The sequence below is a fragment of the Zootoca vivipara genome, chromosome 6, assembly GCF_963506605.1.
Source record: "Zootoca vivipara chromosome 6, rZooViv1.1, whole genome shotgun sequence".
Lineage (NCBI taxonomy): Eukaryota > Metazoa > Chordata > Lepidosauria > Squamata > Lacertidae > Zootoca > Zootoca vivipara.
The window spans coordinates 94,576,653-94,597,907 of record NC_083281.1 but is presented as its reverse complement, the minus strand read 5'-3'; the positions used below and the strand labels follow the sequence as shown (position 1 = coordinate 94,597,907).

General features: G+C 49.0%; 1 protein-coding gene across 1 annotated transcript in view; it reads right to left on the bottom strand.

Annotated features, from left to right (window-relative positions):
- Positions 1-200: 200 nt before the first annotated feature.
- Positions 201-21,255, bottom strand: part of ARID5A (AT-rich interaction domain 5A) — a 33,097-nt gene continuing 12,042 nt past the window's right edge. The window contains exons 3-7 of the mRNA XM_035117546.2: positions 13,507-13,696; positions 12,806-12,858; positions 10,760-10,857; positions 4,042-4,204; positions 201-2,057 (exon numbers count right to left, since the gene is read on the bottom strand). Of these exons, the coding sequence (XP_034973437.1) occupies positions 537-2,057; positions 4,042-4,204; positions 10,760-10,857; positions 12,806-12,858; positions 13,507-13,696 (2,025 nt within the window). The 3' untranslated portion in view covers positions 201-536. The remainder of the gene's footprint in view (positions 2,058-4,041; positions 4,205-10,759; positions 10,858-12,805; positions 12,859-13,506; positions 13,697-21,255) is intronic.

Below are 21,255 nucleotides of genomic sequence, written 5' to 3'. Positions count from 1 at the left end.
CCCACGCCTGCAGAGAGGATTCTGTTCACGCACAGAGTGCTGCTTGCTGGCCAGTAAGCTCCCCTCCCCTCTGAGCAGGATCAGGGCACCTCTCTGCACAAAGGGAGCCACCCTCAGCCCCTCCCCCACAGCCAAGCTCAAACAGAGACCTTGAGGACTAGGCACTTGTGTTTATAATGTATGAAAGAATCAGAATGGAATTGCGCCCAGCACTACCACAGATATAAATCTATCTTTATAGGAGCTTTGTTCCCTAATGGTGGTGGTTGTTCTTTTGCGCACATTATTTGCATATCATACCAGATACAAATACATTTCAAAGTTCAAGGGTTTTGTGGGTGAGTGGGAGTGTTTGGTTCTTGTTTAAAAATGAAAATTACACGGTCCTAACAGTTGCATCCCTGCTGCTTTTCCAAGGAAGAGCCTTCAAAGACTGGCAGTCTCAAATACTGGCAATGCAGCGCAGCTGCGGATTGCAACTTGTGGTGTGCCTGGTCCAAAAACTCTGCAACCCCCGAGGGGTTCCGGGCTGGTGGCTACAGCTTGGTGTTCCGGTGGAAGGCTGACACATGGGGGGATGCGTAAGCTGGCTGGCTGTGCCACGTTGAAACTGGGTAGAGACGGTGGCGGAGCACACTGTCGTAAGAGGTGGGGTAGTGGGCCAGCGGCTGGCACAGGTCAGACGGCTGAACGGAAGCAGTTAATAACGGGGTGGGGAAGGCCGGGATAATGAATGGACTGATGGACAGGGAAGGAATCAGTGAGGCCGACTGCCCTTTTAAGTGCTCCCCCGGGGTGCTAAAGTTCACAGGGAGCCTCAACATCGTCCCTTTGTACATATCCTGAACCTGAGGCACGGGAGCAACTGGAAAACCTGAACTCGGCACAGCAACCTTGGGCTTTGCCACCGCCTGCTGGCTGCTTGGGGAACTGCCACGCTCCAGCCCATTGCTGGACTGCGCCTCCTTGACGAAAGGGGTGACGGCCTTCAGCCTCTTGCCATGCAGGAACACCTCCTCTTCCATGGCTCGTTTCCTCTGAGCCAAACTGCTGGCCTGTGCTTGAGAAACTGAATGGCCTCCATTCTTAAGGACTTGCGGGCTGACCTTGGCCAGGTTGGCCCCTGGGGGCACCCACGAGGGCTTGGCGTGGGGAAAGGGGGAGGAGCTTCTCTTGCCCCCGGGGCTGCTCACCTGGAAGGGGGAGGTTTGCTGCTGACCATCCCCTCTCCAGGAGGGCAGAGGCTGACTTGGCTTCCGGCGGAGATCTTCTGGCTGGTCCTCGGGGCCTTCCTGCTTTTTCTGAGGCAGGCGACTCAACGGCACGTCGCTGCCAGGCTGCTGATAGGCAGAAGCTGCTGCCACCTCCGGGAAATTCTTAAAGCCACCATAATACTCCACTGGTCCTCGAAGAGGATGGCAACTTATGGGTTTCATGACCTCACCTCGGGATGCATGGAAGTAGCCCCTGACGAGAGGTAGACCAGGCGATGCGTGGCCCCCACAGCAAGCATCATCTGCTTTCTGAGGCAGGTGGCCCTCCGTGAGGCTCGGGGATGCTTTCAACTCCCCTTCGCTGGCTTTCGAGGGCTGAGAGGAACCAGCTGAGCCAATGGACCTGTCCACCTCCCGCACTGGAGTTTGCCCCTCTTTTGGGTGGAGGTTGGTGGCCAGCGGGTTCTTGGGACCAGCCTCTGTGTCCAAGCCAGGGATCTTGTACACTGCCTTCTTGTACTCTGGGCAGTGGCTGAGGTGCTTCTGGTGACAATACAGGGACTCATCCTTGCTAACCTGAGCCAGGAGCTTCTTCTTGGCCAAGGGAGACATGATGCCATGGTTCCCTTTGAAGTAGAAGCTAGAGAAGAGCCGCTTGTAGGCCTCGGAGCAGCCATAGGCACAGCAGTTGCCACGGCAGGCATCAGGAGCCTGGCTCTCAGAGGCCTCGCAGCCTGGAAGAGAGAGGCACCCCTCGGGCTGCTCTTCCAGTGGGCTCTGCTCAGGGTCGCTGGCAGGCTTGGCGGCAGAGGCAGCATCCAGGGTCGGCTTCTCTGGCAAGATCTGCAACCAAAAGAGACATTTACGGTACAGGTGGAGATTGGGACCTGTCAGGAATGGGGAAGGCAACTTGGGCTACAGGAAATGTTTCCATCCATTGGTTGGCGAATGGAGCGCATAGTGGTGCAGCCCCAGGTGTACTGTTAATTGGTCGCTGCAGCTGTTTCGCTTCCAAGGAATCCTTGTCTGTTCCTTCCGCACTTGCCAGTTCAGAACTGCACTTCATGCCCTTAATAACATGGACTGTGGTCCATGGAAAGTTAAGCCAGTGAACTGAGTTCCCTCCGGCTGCCTTGGACTGCAACTTGCCTCAGCCCCAGCCAGCATGCCAACCCCCCCCCCCACCCTGCTGATGTTTTCACCCCACAAGAGGGTGCAGAGCATATTCCTTACTACTACTCTCTTTACAGCTCAGAAACTCAGGGCTGTGTGTTCTCTGCACATGAAGCAAGAAAATGAACTAAATCAACCTATTGCAGCCTGAATTAAATGATGCAAATAAAAATGCTTTTGCACACTATTTTCTACATGGTGCCTCAAAACCCTGCCTTTTGGCAGATGGGAATTGTCACAGTGGCCGGAGCGGGATACTTCAGAGTAACGACTCTACACAGCTCTGCATTTTATTCTTTTATTGGTGCTGCGTATTTACAGTGCTGAAGTCATTGCTATATACACGGAGCTATGTGTTCAGTCGGGTTCAGAACCTCCGAATGGCTTTTGGCGCGTCTTTCTCCAACACAAAAGCTTTGGTAGACCCATCCTCTTTCCTCTCCTCTTTCTGCGCAATTCCGGAGTTGGGGGGATGGGTCTCCCCCCCCTTATTTGCCCCTTCCTGTTCCACCTGAGACCCTGGCTCCGCTACCTTGCCTGAGCCTCGGACACGACTTCCTGCTTCCCCACTGGAATCGGAACTCTCTCTGCTTTCCCCTGTGCTCGGGGATGGGCTTGAACTCAGGAGGGGAGGGACTTCGCGATATCCCCTGTCCCTCACAGGAATCTTCAGACTTCCAAGATTTCAGCAGGTTCCCCTCCGGGTTAAGAAAGGCTTGAAACTTACATTTTACAGACCATTACAGTGGTACCTCTGGATGCGAACGAGATCCGTTCCGGAGTGCCCGTACGCAACCAGAGCAGTACTCAACCTGAAGCGCTGAATCTACGCATGCTCGCTGCGCGATTCAGTGCTTCTGCGCATGACGTCATTCGGTGGGTCTGCGCATGTGCAAATTGCCAAACCGGAAGTAACCCGTTCTGTTACTTCTGGGTTCAGCGCGTTCGTCACCCGTGTTGTATGCAACCTGCAGCATTCGTATCCAGAAGTATGACTGTATTAGGAACCAGAGTTCTGATCCAATGCCAAACACTGCAGAATACACAGCAACCCAGATAAACCAGGTATGGGGAAACTTCAGCCCTCTGGATGGTGCTGAACCACAACTCCCATCATTCCTGACCACCACCACTCCTTGCAGGGGTTTATGGGAGCTGTAGTTCAGCAACATCGGGAGGCCACAAGGTTCCAGACAACTGTGCTACACGCTTCTAAGATTTACCAGTTTCCAAGCCAAAGGCCATTGCTGCCTGCCTGCCCTGCCAATCCTGCTCCTCCACCCCCACATTTGCGGATCTTCCTGCTCAGCCTCCTAGACCAGTGACAGCACCTCTGACCCACAAGGCCATTACCTCCAAACCACCCCTGAAGTCCTATGAGATATCAAGTGCTGGACAGGTACACACGCCAATTTACCCTAGCCTTTGACACCTGAGGAGAATTAACAGGCAAAGCAAATCAGATGAAGGTGTTGTTCCTGAGTGACCACTAGAGGGCAGTCAAGCTCCAAAAATATTCCAAGCCAAAGGGATTGGTGCTATTTATTAGCCCAGAAACAGACCAGGGAACGGGAGGCATAAGGTCCCCCAAAATTACACTGCCCCAGTGTTTTAGCACCTGAACTCCACAAGCTGTGGGAGAGCCCTGCTTTACCTGGTCCCTCAGCTTCTCCTTCTTGGCCCTCTTCTTCTCCACAGGTCCATTCCCTTTGGCCCCCTTTGGCTCTCTGGACACCTTGTACTGCTTTCGGGGCTTGGCAGGCGGCAGGGGTTTGTCGTCTTCGCCTTTCAGGTGCCGGACATACGGGAGGACCAGCCTGAGAAGCAGATGCAAGCTAATGAAAAGAACATCATGACATTGGGAGGGGCCATCGGCCAGCCAGCCACACCCCGCTATTGAAAATCCTCAGCCTCACAGCCAATCCACACATGCAGAATTTCCCACAGATTCTGCCAAACGCAGCAGATTTTTGAATCCGAAGAATCCCAGCTGTCATTTTAAAACTTTAAAGAAAGCGTCTAGTCTAGTCCTCATGGTTGTGTGTTTGAAATACACAGGCAGTATCTCCAGCCCAAAGTTGCCAGTGAAAGCTCAGTTTTAGAATAATTACCTGCCCTTTCTCCATTGAACTAAAAGGTAAAGGACCCCGGGCAGTTAAGTCCAGTTGCGAACGACTCTGGGATTGCAGCGCTCATCTCGCTCTACTGGCCGAGGGAGCCGACGTTTGTCCATAGTCAGTTTTTCCAGGTCATGTGACCAGCATGACTAAGCCGCTTCTGGCGAACCGGAGCAACGCACGGAAAAGCCATTCACCTTCCCGCCAGAGCAGTACCTATTTTTCTACTTGCACTTTGACGTGCTTTCGAACTGCTAGGTTGGCAGGAGCTGGGACAGAGCAACGGGAGCTCACCCCATCACGAGGATTCAAACCCCCGACCTTCCGATCGGCAAGCCCAAGAGGCTCAGTGGTTTAGACCACAGCTACTCCTTGCCAAAATTATACATGTTGTGTATTGAGTCAAAGGATTTTATATCTGTATTATTATTGTCTGTATTTGCATTAGGATAAAGTAACTGCCTTTTGGTTCCAGAGGGTACAGCTACTATTGGTTCATTTAAGCTGCTGTATTTGGATCCTCTGTCTTATTGGTTCCCTCCAAAAGGCAGCACGGTGATTGCCTGATATTGTTCCCTCCAAAATGTATCCCTTCCTAGCTAGTCCCCTGTCCCTATAAATGTAGCCTTCCTGCCCTCACAGTCAGTCTTGTTCACTTTAATAAAGAGCTGTTACTAGAGAACTGCCTCCAGCATATTATGTCAAGAGAGCTGAAATCACAAACCCCACGTCACAACAACTGGCGACGAGGATGGGATCCGGAATGCTGAGGAGCGGTTAAACACAGCCCTGCCTCAGAGTCCGGATTGCAGCGTAGAACAAGACTCACTGGCCAGCTGAGAAGACGACCCTGCCCGCTAGGACAATGGAGAGTCCAAGGGTATTGGAGTCCTTCCAGCCATCAGAGCCCCACACGTGGGAAGACTACGTTGAACGCTTTGAGTTCTTTGCAGTGGCTCAAGGGATCACCGATGCCAGCAAAAGAAGGGCCACATTCCTGAGCTACTGTGGGCCCGAGACCTTCAAGCTGGCCAAGGCATTACTTGCTCCAGCGAAGCTGAGTGAGACATCTCTCAAAGATATTCTTGCCTGCCTAACAAGCCACTTGGCGCCTACTGAGACCAAGATGGCCCGGCGGATGGAGTTCCATAAGAGGCAGCAGCGTGCTGGGGAGTCTGTATCCGCATTTCTGGCTGAACTCCGGAAGCTCGCTCAGCACTGCGGCTTTCAAAATCTGGAAGAGACTCTCCTGGATCGGTTTATTGGTGGTCTGAGCAGCAAGAAAGCCAGAAGACGCATCGTGGCTAAAGAAGAGGTTACCCTTGCTTCAGCCTTGAAGGAGGCCACCGCCACGGAGAATTATGAAAGAGAGGAGCTTGATGCCAGTCGCAAGGCCACTAAGCCACAGATAGAAGTTGCGCATGCCATGGACGAGCTAGAGGCTACTCCGAGCCAGAGCCCAGTCCTTGGGGTCGAGTTGGTGCGTCAGGCCTGCACAGTGCACAAAGATCGCCGAGGCAGTTGCCCAGGTTGTGGCGGAAACCATGAGCGAAAGAGTTGTCGTTTCAGGGATGCTATGTGCCGGACGTGCGGAAAGACGGGTCACATCGCCAGGGTCTGTAGATCGGCGGTGTCGGGAGCGACAGGAGCACCTAGACTGGAGCATCGCAGACTGCCCACAGCACCTCATTTTCTAAAGGACTGCCACTACGTAACGGAGATCAACGGGAGGGCCGTGCAGTTTCCAGCGCAAGGCAAGGCACACGTCAAGGTGAAGATTGAGGGTCAGCAGTGCGACATGGAGGTGGACTCCGGATCTGCATTCACCATCATGTCGGACCAGACCGCGAAGACATTCTTCCCCAGGGGTAAGTTGCCCCCTCTGGAGCCCTTCCCGGCAACCTTGCAGTCGTACTCAGCAGGCCGCATCCATGTTATGGGAATGTGTGCCGTGAGAGTACAGTTCCGGGACAAACAGGCTGTACTCAAACTGGTGATTGCGAAGGGCAGTCGCCCCAGTCTCCTGAGCACTGACTGGTTCCCAGCCCTGGGACTGAGTATCTCAGGGCTAAATTCAATCCAAACCTGCCCTGAGATGAGCGAGGCATTATGCAAGGAATTTGCTGGTCTCTTTAATGGAAAACTGGGTTGTTATAAAGGGCCCCCAGTTGACTTCGAGTTGGATCCCGGGGTGGCCCCAATCCGACTCAAACCAAGGCGAGTGCCATTTGCACTGCAACCCAAGATCGAGGCAGAGCTGGATAAATTGGTCAAGCAGGGAGTTCTCTCACCCGTGGACTCTGCTAAGTGGGAGACTCCAATCGTCACGCCCCTTAAAGCAAATGGGGAAGTCAGGATATGTGCAGATTACAAATGTACTATCAATAAGGCACTCAGGGGAAACTCATACCCCATTCCAGTCATATCACATCTGTTGGCTAAACTGGCTGGGGGCAAGGTGTTCGCCAAAATTGACCTGGCACAAGCTTACCAACAGCTGCCAGTAACCCCACAATCAGCGGAAGCACAGACTATTGTCACACATAAAGGGGCGTTCAGAGTTAACAGATTACAGTTCGGAGTTTGTGTGGCCCCAGGGATTTTTCAAGGGCTCATGGAACGCCTGTTAAGAGGTCTGCCGGGGGTCTTGCCATTTTTTGATGACGTTTTGATTGCTGGAAAAGACCCACAGGAACTGGTTGCACGTGTCCGTGCAGTGTTGCTCAAGTTCAAGGAGGTGGGGTTGCAACTGAAAAAAGAAAAATGCAGTTTTGGGGTGCCAACTGTGGATTTCTTGGGGTTTAAAATTGATGCATCAGGCATCCACCCCACAGATGCTAAGATTAAGGCCATCATCGAGGCACCACGACCACAGAACAAGACGGAGTTGCAGTCATTCCTGGGACTTATTAACTTTTATCATTCGTTCTTACCCCAGAAAGCTTCGGTAGCTGAACCATTATATAGACTTTTGCAGAAAAAGAATGTGTGGCGCTGGGGGCGGGAGCAGCAGAAGGCTTTTGACTCCTTGCGAGAAATGCTGAGTAGCAGGAGCGTCCTTGCTCATTATGATGAGTCGAAGCCGCTGGTCCTGGCATGTGATGCCTCTCAATACGGCCTGGGGGCTGTGCTGAGTCATAGGGAACCGGATGGGTCGGAAAAGCCCATCTCTTTCTATTCCCGTACGTTGTCACCCACGGAGCGCAACTATGCTCAAATTGATAAAGAGGCACTAGCAATTGTGTCAGGAATCAAAAGGTTCTATGATTATTTGTACGGTCGCCATTTCTCCATTGAAACGGACCACAAACCACTGTTAGGGTTGTTCAACCCAAACAAACAAACGCCACAAATTCTCTCCCCCAGAATGTTGTGTTGGTCAATATTCCTGAATGGGTTCCAGTACACCTTGACCCATGTGCCGGGGAAACAGTTGTGCCACGCTGATGCGCTGAGTCGATTGCCCCTTCCTGGCGGGAGCAATGAGGATCCTGCTCCAGCGGAGCACATTATGATGCTAGAAACACTTCCGGGGGCTCCTGTAACAGCTACTGACATAGCTGAGAAAACGAGGAAAGATGCTGTTCTCTCCCGTGTGCTCACTTGGGTGGGGAGGGGGTGGCCAGGTGGTCCGCATGAAGAAAAATTCAGGCCTTATGCGACAAGGCAGCACGAATTGTCCATGCATAAGGGTTGTCTCCTATGGGGAGATAGGGTGATCATCCCAGCACCACTGAGAAACAGGGTTCTTGAGACGCTTCACATGGGACACCCGGGAATGGTCAGGATGAAGTCGCTAGCCCGATGTTATGTGTGGTGGCCTGGAATGGACCAGAACATAGAACAATGGGTACGAACATGCAAGGCATGCCAAGAGGTGCGGCCAGAAGTGGCCAGAGCACCAGTCCACTGGTGGGAGCAGTCCAGGACTCCCTGGAGCCGGCTGCACATAGATTTTGCGGGGCCATTCCAAGGGAAGGTCTTTTTGGTTATCGTTGATGCATATTCCAAATGGTTAGAAGTGGCGATGGTCCCTAGCATGGCATCAGCTGCCGTAATCAAGGTGTTGAGGCAGCTGTTTGCAACCCACGGGTTACCTGAGACCATTGTATCAGATAATGGGGCAGCTTTTGTATCCCAAGAATTCAGGGCATTCTTGGCTGATAACTTCATAAGAGGGGTCACATCCGCGCCCTTTCACCCATCCTCCAATGGGCAGGCTGAGCGCATGGTAAGAACAGCCAAAGAATCCATTGCGCGCTTAATGGAGGGTAACTGGTCGGCTCGCATTGCGCGAATGTTATTTTTGCAGCATGCGACGCCGTGTACTGCGACGGGCAAGTCGCCAGCCGAGCTGCTCTTAGGTAGAAGACTGGTAACGGTGCTGGATTATGTCCACCCAGATAAAATGCCAAACCGTAATTCAAGAGCAACCCCCCAGGCTGAGACTGACACAACAAGGTATCTCGCCCCTGAAGATCTGGTCTGGGTGAGGAACTATTCACGAGGTCCGCGGTGGGTGGCCGGTGTGATCACCCGGGCTAGTGGACCTGTGTCCTATTATGTGACCTTGGAAAATGGGCAAGTTTGGAAGAGACATATAGATCAGCTGAGGCGCCGGGCGCTCAGCAGGGAGGAGTCAGATAATTCATCCCTGGCTAATGACGCACAGCTGCAAGACCAGAGTGAAGATGGTCCAGAGGTGCAGTCACCAGGGGCTTCAGCAAATGAACCAGGGTCTGCTAGTCCTCAGGATGACGAGGTACAGGTAGGGGACCCTGAGATGTCTGGGACTCCATCTGTTCCTGACGAAACCCCTATAGCAGCCCCTCCACCACAGGTAACACCCAATCCAGAACCTGCAACACCCGTTGGCAGGAGATCAAGTAGAAGTTGTAGGACCCCACAGTACCTGAGGGATTACGTCTGCTGTGCTCACTAGGGGGGGAGGGGTGTTGTGTATTGAGTCAAAGGATTTTATATCTGTATTATTATTGTCTGTATTTGCATTAGGATAAAGTTACTGCCTTTTGGTTCCAGAGGGTACAGCTACTATTGGTTCATTTAAGCTGCTGTATTTGGATCCTCTGTCTTATTGGTTCCCTCCAAAAGGCAGCACAGTGATTGCCTGATATTGTTCCCTCCAAAATGTATCCCTTCCTAGCTAGTCCCCTGTCCCTATAAATGTAGCCTTCCTGCCCTCACAGTCAGTCTTGTTCACTTTAATAAAGAGCTGTTACTAGAGAACTGTCTCCAGCATGTTTTGTCAAGAGAGCTGAAATCACAAACCCCACGTCACAACAATACATATGGAGCAAAACATGCTAAAGCATTGATAAGCCCAAGTTATGAGCTTTGACTAGGTATACTTTACTGCAGAGCCATGAATGGCTTTAAACTCAGCAGATCATGATCACACACCCCACCCACCCACCCCAGGGAGGAAGTATGCACCCTCGCCAGGGGGCAGCGAGCGGAGGGCAAAGGAGCCCCCTGCGCCTGGACAGCCCCTGCCACCAAAGTGAGACACCGGTGCAGGGCTGGCTCGGGGAGGGCAGTGTGAACAGCACACACACACACACCCAATGTGCCCGGGGCGGTCGCCCCAGAAGCCCCCCCATGCTATTCCCCTGGTGAGTTACATTTAAATAAAAGCAAGCACATCACCATGAGGTGCCTTTTGAAGATACCGAAGGAAGTGCAAAATAGTTCTGTTTATTAAACCAGAGGTTTTTGATTCTTAGAAGGAACTGGCATAGATACTTAGAAAGGAAGAGAAAGTGACCTTTTCCTCCCCTATTACTGAAACACACCAGAAGCAAAATAGTCCAAAAAATTAAAAGAGCACGAAACTAAGGTTCAAAACAAAATAAAATAAATCCTTCCAGTAGCACCTTAGAGACCAACTAAGTTTGTTATTGGTATGAGCTTTCATGTGCATGCACACTTCCTCAGACTACGGCAGACCAACCCGGCTACCTACCTGTAACTGAAATTAAAGTTGTGGATGATTGATCTGTTGACTTACTAATGTATTTTACTAAAGGCTTTGCTTATTTGCTGTTCAAGTGGGTGCAGCATTTAGATCCACTGTCTTGCCCGGGGAGCTGAAGTGGGGTCCTCCAAATGTCATGGCTGGACTACAACTCCCATCAGACCCAGCCAGCACAGTCCAGCAACATCTGGAGGGGTCCAGGGTGGCAAAGGCGAAAAGAGAAAAGAGAAGCAGCAGCAGCAGCAGCAGCAGTCCCATACCTCTCGTAATGCCTCCGTGTGCAAGTAGCAGCGCTGGTGCTCCCTGGGCTGCCCCCCAATATGTCATACACGTTCTTCCAAAGACGCCTGCCTGTGACCTACAATGGGAAGCAATCGAGTGAAGCCCCGAGGTGCCAAGAGGGGGTGAAGGGCAAGTTGGTACAGTATTACGAACACACAAACATTCACAATTCACAAGAAAAGATAAACCATCCCTTTGCGGGATGGGGGTAAGAAGAATGCCAGTTGCTGGGGAACACCATTTTGAGAGTGCTCCTGCCCTCCAGTCCTGCCATTGTGACCACAGGCTACAGGATGCTGGACTAAATGAGCATTTGATCTGATCCAGCGGGCAGCTTCTTCTTAGCCTCTCTCAGCTTCAAGATTCAAAAGGTAGTTTGCAATAATGAGGTTGCCCTAAAGAAGTTGCCCTAAATTACAGCAACAATAACAGGAATGGCATCTCACTAGCGCCCTATCTGCACTATGCACTTAAAGCAGTAAAAGAGGACCCCTGACCATTAGGTCCAGTCGTGACCGACTCTGGGGTTGCAACGCTCATCTCACATTATTGGCCGAGGGAGCTGGCTTAGCTGCTTCTGGCGAACCAGAGCAGCACACGGAAACGCTGTTTACCTTCCCGCCAGAGCAGTACCTATTTATCTGCTTGCACTTTGATGTGCTTTTGAACTGCTAGGTTGGCAGGAGCTGGGACCGAGCAACGGGAGCTCACCCCGTTGCGGGGATTCGAACCACCGACCTTCTGATCGGCAAGCCCTAGGCTCAGTGGTTTAACCCACAGCGCCACCTGGTACTATACCACTTTAAACAGTCATGGCTTCCCAGGAAGTGCAGTTTGCTAAGGGTGCTGCAGGGAGACCACAATCCCCCTCTCAGAGATGCCGTTCCCAGAATGGTTGAACAATCCATCCCTCTTCCCAGGGAACTCTGGGAATCTTAGCACCCTTAGCAAGCGACATTTCCCATGATTCTTTGGGGGGATTCTATGACTCTTTGAAGTGGTATGATAGTGTGTTAAATGTGTGCTGCAGCTGTTGCCTTGCTTGAGGTAAGGGTTTGTTTCGCAAACAATGTTTTTATTTGTGTTTGCAGAACTCCTCTGATTCCCCCCACCTCACACCCAACTCCTATGCTGGGCTTAAGAGTCCCCTTTTGCCCACCAGAGCTGGCTGGCCTCTCTCTCCCTCACCTACCCCCCCCTTGCTCTTCATACAGCTGTGAGCATCACTTTGCTGTGGAAAGGTAGTGTATAAACAAACTAAATCATTCAATCAATCAATCCACTGGAGATTTGGTTCAAACTTACAAGGTATCCCAAGCAAACAGGCTGTCAGTTATGTCCCCATCTCACCAAAAACTGGAATAATATTTTCATGGCAACAGTGTTAGTTGTAGTATGTATGTCCTTTCTTACTACTTACAGAAACTGGTAGCTGTTATATTTGTATGGTATATTGTATGGTGATAATACAGTGGTACCTCGGTTTACAAACTTAATCCGTTCCAAAAGTCCATTCTTAAACCAAAGCCGTTCTTAAACCGAGGCGCGCTTTCCCTAATGAGGCCTCCCGCTGCCGGTGCCCTTCCACTGTTCAGATTCCGTTCATGGGGCGAGGTAAAGTTCGCAAACCGAAACACTACTTCCGGTTTTGCGGAGTTCGTATACCAAATAGTTCATAAACAGGGCTGTTCTTAAACCGAGGTACCACTGTAAACCAATATGAAAATAGTGTTTTTTAGCTTTATGTTCTGTTGCTTGCTGCTATGGGCATGTTTAGTACAACCATGGGACACAAATAAGGCACCCAAGGCACTGTATAGATAGAGCAGCCTTAGCTAATCTGCTACGACTTGCCTCAATAATAATTATAAATTTATTTATACCACGGGCTTTTTCCTTGTCAGAATCAAGGCAGCTTACAGATAAAAACAACTGCTAAAAACATTTTAGAAACCAATCATTAAAAGCATTGATAGAATTAAAATGATAGATAGATGATGGATAGATTCGTAATTTCTTCTTACCAGTTCGTAGGCTCCCAGCTTTTCCACAACTTTGTAGATCTTAAACAGGTTAACTAGAAACAAACATATCCGGGAATCAGCATAGCGAGAGATAACAACAGACTGCAGTTCCTTAGAAGTGCAGAAAACCTCCTTCCTGAAGATCAAAGGTTTCATTTAAGCAAGCCTCTAGTCCTCATGGCTGCAAAGTTGTGCTTGAAAGGTTGAGCCTAATGAAATTAAAGGGTCTGATCACTTATTACATGGGCTTTTAAACAAATGAACCAAGGCACAGGGAGGGGAGGTTAAAAAATGAAACACACCACACAGAGAGCAATTAGCACTCGAACCAATATGAGGTGGTTTTGGGTTTTTTTAAAAAAATAATCATTGACACATGGGGTGGTGGGGGTTACCAAGACCAAGGGCTGGAGTGGAAAGGCTTAAACCTCCCCCATGCCTGGTTTTTTAATTTATTTTTTAGAACCGCTACATTATGTTAGCATTTGCCCCTCCTCCAGCTTCAGAGGGACCATGTTCAAATTCCAGTGGCTGAGGGTTCCTTGGACCTTCCTAAGGCACCAGAAGAATCGGAATAATACATACCTTTTTTTTTAAGGCAAGATAAAATTATGGAAATATCTGCAGAAGTGTGGAGAACTGAATTTGACACCGGAAAATGGGGAACGGAGGGAAACAGAAATGGACGGCAAGGGACGTACTCTGTTTGAAGCCGAGGTGAGGCACCCTCTCGATGGGCGTGTGGCGGTCCTTCATGAACTTGTAGAGGCTGACAAGGAAAGCTTGCTCCTCTTCCTTCTCGCTGCTGGGCACCTGCTCATCTCCAGAGTCCTCTGCTGGGCTCTTCTCACCCGTTTCCAAAGCCTCATCTGCCTTGGTTTCAGGAGACCCCTGAGGTGTGAAGACAACATACAAATCTAAGCATTCACCAACTGCAATGGAGAAATCAAGGAGGAAGAGGAGGAGGAGGAGGAGCACAAGACCAGCAAAGACCCAGAGAGCTGATTGTGATTCTTTTTGTTGTATTTTTATCCTTTATTACATTTATGCTCCACCGTTTCTCCAAGGACCTCAAGGTGGTGTACATGCTGTGCAGAAGAAATATTTCATGTTCCGCTCCCCCTCCAAAAAACAATTTGCCATCCATTCATGAGAAAAGGAATTGATCTTGGAAATTACCAATGGGGGAAGAATATTGATGACCTTTTTATGACTTGGGTGCAAGGCTTTCACCATGTTTAGTTTACTTCTGAGGCGGCATGAGGGTCCTTTCTTCATTCCACAAATCACCTCATAAGTGGTCTATACAGTGGTGCCTCGCTAGACGAATTTAATTCATTCCCCGAGTCGCTTCGTATAGCGAAAAATTCATTTTGTGAAGCGGCTCCCATAGGAATGCATTGAAGTGCGGTTTCCCATAGGGTGCCTCGCAAGACAAGGAAAAAATTCGTCTTGCGAGGCACCCTATGGGATGAAAAAAAATCCGTCTTGCGAAGCGTGCCATAGGAAACTTCGTCTTGCAAGTCTCCATTGAAATCGCAAAACGCATTCGTCTTGCGAAAAATTTGTCTTGCAGGGCATTTGTTTTGCGAGGTTCCACTGTACTCTGAAGCCTTCCCAGGTGCCCATGTGGGGAAGCATCATGACGGAACCCCTCTCACGTGGCTTGTTCAGATCAGGAAGTATGAGCAGCTGGGGAGGCCGCAGGTATCTAGAGAATTGTTCACTGGAAAGATAACACGCCAACCCTTTTCCATACATTGAAAGCACTATGGACTGGCCTGCCCATTGAGGCAGAGGGAAGCAGGTGGCAGAATCCTTCGGGGAAGTGTCCCCACAGGCACTCCACCCACCACCACCATGTCAGCCCAGAAAGTAAGGCTGTGGGGCAGGGGGGGTCAGCACCCTCCCAATTTCGCCTCAGGCAGAAAAACAGGATGGGCCACCCCTGACTATGACACCACTGTAAACAGTTATAACCCACAGAATTCTGGGAGCTGAAGTTTGTTAAGGGTGCTGAGAGTTGTTAGGAGAGCATGATTCCCCACACAGAGTGACAATTCCCAGAGTTCCCTGGGAAGAGCGACAGATTGTTAAGCCAGTCTGGGAATGGTATCTCGTTCAGAGTGGCATCGCAGTGCTATAGCTGCATGGTGTGAATCTGGTCTATGACAGAGTAAGAGCAAAACCCCGTGCCCAACAGAATTCTACCGAGCCCTGAGAACGAAATAGGAAAATGGAAGTTTATTTTCACAGGGGAAATAAACTTCTGCACAGCACTGACTGGCAGCACCTCTGCAGGGTTTCAGGGGCCTACCTGGAGACAGAAGCTCTTAGAAATCCTCAAAGATCATCATGCAAAAATAATACTATATGCTGCCCTTTAGTTGTGCGGAATTTCATCTGCTGAGTGACTCTGTCTTGGCCCGGCCTGCCTCTAAGTCAGCCTTTGCCAACCTGATGCCCTCTAAGCATATTGGAGTACAACTCCCATCAGCCCCAGCCGGCACAGGCAGATGGGAGCTGTAGTCTAAAACATCTGGAAGGCCCCAGATTGGGGAAAAAACTGCTTTAACTGTTGGGCAGCACGACCCTTGGCTCCCAGATGAGAACTCAAAATGCAGCCACAAGGTTGCCTGGATTTCCATTCCCAGCCTATTGTGATTTTGCTGTCTATACTTTAAACCAGCTTCTAATTTAAAAAAGCAGGCGGGGGGGGTGTCTTCTTATGGGGCCAAAATCATTAGTTCTTGAAGAAACAGAAAACAGATGGGACTCTGTTTTGGTTTTGAACAGCTGCATAAGCCAGAGCTCTGGAACTCGTGACCTGCAACCCCGGACTCACTTAGCAGGGGAAGGGAATAACAAGGAGCCTGTTTTCCCGAGAGACAGCAGAAAGGGCTGCAGCAGAAGCTGAACCAAGTCCACAAGCAGCGCTCCCTTCTCGCTCCACCTCCAGGGCATGCAGACTATCTTGCCTCCTGGTGAAGGGCCAGGGGCAACTTGCTTTGCACGCAGAAGGCCCCCAGCCTCTCCAGGTAGGGCTGCTGGGGAAAGACCCTTGCCTTGCATGAAACCCCAGAGAGCTGCTGCCAGTCAGGTCAATACTGAGCTAAATGGAACAGTAGAAGGCAGCATCCTATGTTCCACGATCACAGACTTCAGAGCTGGGGAAAAATAAGAGTTAGTGGCTGCGCAAATTGCAGGAAGCACCTCCGTGGCCCAAAACATGGTGCCACAAATAAGTAAAGCTGCAAGGTGGCTTGGGGGAGAGAGAAAGAGGAAGCCTGCTAAATCCCAATTCTCCGCTGAAACAACGTCTTTACTTGACACCTAACCCTATCTTTCGGGGCATAAACCCTCTCAAGGTAGCTTACAAAGAGAGGGGAAACAATAAAACATAGGAAGATTTAGAATGCACTTAAAACCACCCCGACTAAATAAACACCTGTATATAAAAAGGACCCAGCTGTGCTCCCTTACTAGCTTGCATAAAAAGCCAATTAAATGCAGAGTGAAATGAAAACAGCTTTCCAGGTCTGCTTGAGGGCAGCTTACTAAAGAGGTCAGGTGTACTGTCAAGCTCAGCCTTAGCGCTGATGTTATTTCGATATTGTTTTCATTGTTGGGTTTCTGGGACACCTCCAGGGTTTTAAAACAAAGGGGGTGGGTGAGAAATAGCCACATAATCTTTCTTCAAACAAACCTTCTGCTTGCAAGGCAGAGCTACGGCGTGTGCCATGGAAATGCCAGAATGCTTACACAGATTGGAGCGGGCTCATTCCCCCCGCCCCACTTTCCGCACACAAAGCGCGGCTGTTCAATCCCATCAAGAGCTGTTTTTGTGGTCGGAGGCAATTTATTAGCTCCGAAGAGTCACCAGCTTGTTCAGCTGAGAGAGAGAGAGAGAGAGAGAGAGAGAGAGAGAGAGAGAGAGAGAGAGAGATGCCGAGTGTATTATATGCCTGGGATTGGGCAGGCTGCCAACTTGGTCAGAGTGCTGGGATGTGTGAGAACACAAGGGACTGTTTCCAGGAAAACAGAACGGCACAAATTCTCACTCCCACACACCCTCCCGCCCTCGGCTCAAAAAGCATTTCTTGCATTTTGTTTTCTTGGTTTTTTTGTTCTAAATTTTCCGGAGTTATAAAACTTGTTGCTATTTTTGGTCAAGGCAGCTGCTCGGCACTCAACACTTCTGCTCCTTTCTATTCTTTTCCCCGCTCACGATAGACATGTTATTTTAGCTGTGGGGCTATTTATGGGGCTGCTTCTTTTTTCAAATGAATCTAATTTTGAACTGGACAGAGAGCCAAGCTGACGGTGTTTGCAAAATGTTCTCCCCCCCATACACACACAAAGTGGTGGGTGCAGGGCTACCTAGATCCTGTCTAAAGGAAATTTAGAGTCTACAAGTCGGCAGAGATTGTGACATTTAGGAAGGGTTGCCTGCATTCAAGCTGAAGATAGAGCACTGTATCTTTGCATGGGCCACTCCCCACCCCCACCCTCAATATTGCAGGTAACATGATACAAGCATGCTTTTCCCTACAGTGTGCACATTCATTCCACCATCATATCCAGTCAAACAGGTGTTCCGGGCATTCATATAGTTTCCAAAACCTGTTGGATTGGCGATTATGCAGGACAAAAGAAACGTGTTCGTGTTTGTGTGCGGCAAATATCCCTGCACCATGCTTACTTTACACTCTTGTAAAATTATTGTCCGTCTCTAGCCTTACTTTACCTGGCATTATGCACCATGCTAATCAATTGCACTCCAGGTCAGTCACACAGAGGACAAAAGTGTTGAACTGGACCCAACTGCTGCTCATGGATGAAATTCACTGGGTAGCCCTAAGTCAGTCAGTCTGTCTGTCTGTCTGTCTGTCTGTCTGTCTCTCTCTCTCTCTCTCTCTCTCACACACACACACATGTATGGAAGGCAATACAGTGGTACCTCGGTTTATGAACACAATTGATTCCGGAAGTCTGTTCATAAACTGAAGCGTTCATAAACTGAAGCGAACTTTCCCATTGAAAGTAATGGAAAGTGGATTAATCTGTTCCAGACAGTCCGTGGAGTACTTGAACTGAAGCGTTCATAAACTGAAGCGAACTTTCCCATTGAAAGTAATGGAAAGTGGATTAATCCGTTCCAGACGGGTCCGCAGAGTACTCAACCTGAAGCGTACTTAACCCGAAGCATGGGTGTAATTGGTTCCAGAAGTCTGTTCATAAACTGAAGCGTTCATAAACTGAAGCGAACTTTCCCATTGAAAGTAATGGAAAGTGAATTAATCTGTTCCAGATAGGTCCGCGGCGTTCGTAAACCGAAAATTCATAAACCGAGGTGTTCATAAACCGAGGTTCCACTGTATGCAAGTGTGATGAGACAGATGGACCTATATTCTGAGCTATAAAAAAGGTCAGCCCTCATCTGCCCCATTCCAAAGTGGTCCAAATTCTGCACAATGTATTTCGTGCAAAAATTATTTTCAGAGATTGAAGGGGAAGAAAAGGCTACCCCACCACCACTCAACTACTTCTTAGCAACAGAGAGCTCATTTCAGAAGTTCACACAGGTTTCTTCTCCCCAACATTTACGACACTTGCATTTTCAGTTTCTCTCTTTTGACGCTAAACCTTCTGGTTTCGAAATTCTGACGTTCTCCTCCATTTCTTGTTTAAACCCCGCCCACAACACTAGGCAAAAGTGAGCTACTCAACTGCCAACACTGAAGAGTGGGGGGGGGTGGAGAGAAAGAGGTAGATGAACCCCCAAACTTACTAGGGGTTGCAGACTCCAAGTTGCTTTGAACTATTATGTTTTGGGTTGACAGGCCAAGATATTAGCATGCATTTGCTGCCTTCCACCCTTTGCATGAGCCATAATTTTAACCAGGAAGTTGCTAATGAACTATAGTTTCCTATTTCATCCAAACTAGGAAACAAAGGGCTACCCGTCCTTGGTTTAAGATCCTGCCTTGTTCCAAAGCTAGCAACCCATCATTTGCTTGTTTCTATGAAACAGTAAACTATGGTCAATAAAATATTTCCTGCTTTAAATACAACTTGCATGAAGGGCAAAGTGTGTGTTCATTTCTTGGCTTGTGAAACCAAAATAATGGTAACCCAAACCAACTCAGTGAGTCAGCAACCTATAGTACGACTGGGGGCGTATTAAGCCAAGATATGATCCTCTAAACCAGCTCTCCATCAACTCAATTCAACTTCCAAGTCACTCCATAAAGAGGTCAAAAAAATCAAAAGGGAGTTCAGTAGAAGACCCAAGACAAGCGATCAGAGACACACTTCCAAAATGAAGCTGCCAGTTTGCTAGTTGGGGTGTGTGTGTGTGTGTGGAATAAACCCCAAAATACATGTAACACCTCTGTGGAGACATTGACAACCATGATCTGCTAACTGGGAGTTGGCTTCAACATATGCATTGCTCTCCCTTCCCTTTCAAGCCTAAACTATAGTTCACTGATACATCTGCACCAATGCTAACTGTGGGTGATGCTAATCAGGATTCCTATCTTACCTGAGGTTTACAAACCCTGGTCAAGATAGCAGCTTTGGTGGGAATCAACAACAGTTTGCAGATCTACAGTGGTACCTCGGTTTATGAACACAATTGGTTCCGGAAGTCTGTTCATAAACTGAAGCATTCATAAACTGAAGCGAACTTTCCCATTGAAAGTAATGGAAAGTGGATTAATCTGTTCCAGACGGTCCGCAGAGTACTTAAACTGAAGCGTTCATAAACTGAAGCGAACTTTCCCATTGAAAGTAATGGAAAGTGGATTAATCCGTTCCAGACGGGTCCTCGGAGTACTCAACCTGAAGCGTACTTAACCCGAAGCATGGGTGTAATTGGTTCCGGAAGTCTGTTCATAAACTGAAGCGTTCATAAACTGAAGCGAACTTTCCCATTGAAAGTAATGGAAAGTGAATTAATCTGTTCCATATGGGTCCGCAGCGTTCGTAAACCGAAAATTCATAAACCGAGGTGTTCATAAACAGAGGTTCCACTGTATTGCAAAACTGGTCCATGCAAACATGGGAAGAAATTGGGGGGGGGTGGCTCCCCATTTTTGCATATTGATTTGAAGGAAGCCAGCATTTCTGGGCCAATCGTAACTTTTTGCCAATTCAGGAGGTCAGTGTTCTGAATGGGTCACATCCTGACTTCAGGTAGATGGCACTAGTGGTGCTGCCATCATTTTTATATCTTCACACAAACACCCCAGCAGCCTTTCTGAGCTTCTGTCAAAGACACGACATAAGAATTGTAGGGGCAGAAATAGAAAAGGCATCATTGGCAAGTCAGCACCAGGCACTCCAAGAATCCAAATTCCAATCATGCTTGGAAGGATTGTCTTGAGGTGCAGATTTTTAATCAGAGCTCCTGGGTCCTAACACCCATCATTTTTATATGATTCTACAGAACCTTTCATTTTGCACCCCTTGTAACAAAACTTTTCCATTTTTAAGTGATAAGCAATCTACCTGTTTCACTGAGCCTATAAGAGGAGGGGTCAACCTGAAGCACCCCAAGAAGGAAAGATTTTGTTCTCTATCTTATTCAAAGCTGAAACAAAATATAGACAAGATTCTAAGGAATATCTCAGATTTAAGCTGGCATGTGCAAGTTGGGAATTTTGGAAAGTCCCTTTCTTTTTTTCTTTGCTCCAATTCCACTTTTATTGCTTAAATTACAAGTACTACAGTTACACACCATTCCATTTAAAGCCCAGGGAAGCGGGTGGCGCTGTGGTCTAAACCACTGAGACTCTTGGGCTTGCCAATCAGAAGGTCGGCAGTTCGACTCCCCACAATGGAGTGAGCTCCTGTTGCTCTGTCCCAGCTCCTGCCAACCTAGCAGTTCGAAAGCACGCCAGTGCAAGTACAGTGGTACCTTGGGTTAAGAACTTAATTCATTCTGGAGGTCCGTTCTTAACCTGAAACTGTTCTTAACCCAAGGTACCACTTTAGCTAATGGGGCCTTCTGTTGCTGCCGCACCACTGCCATGCGATTTCTGTTCTCATCCTGAAATAAAGTTCTTAACCCGAGGTACTACTTCTGGGTTAGCGGAGTCTGTAACCTGCGGAGTCTGTAACCTGGAGCGTCTGTAACCCGAGGTACCACTGTAGATAAATAGGTACTGCTGTGGCAGGAAGGTAAACAGTGTTTCCATGCACTCTGGTTTCTGTCACGGTGTTCTATTGTGCCAGAAGCAGTTTAGTCATGCTGCCCACATGACCCGGAAAGCTGTCTGTGGACAAACACTGGCTCCCTCGGCCTGAAAGCGAGATGAGCGCTGCAACCCCATAGTCGCCCTTGACTGGACTTAACCATCCAGGGGTCCTTTACCTTTACCTTTTATTCCATTTAAAGAAGAAAGCCTCTGGGTGATATTACATAAAACCATGGATTGCTTTGA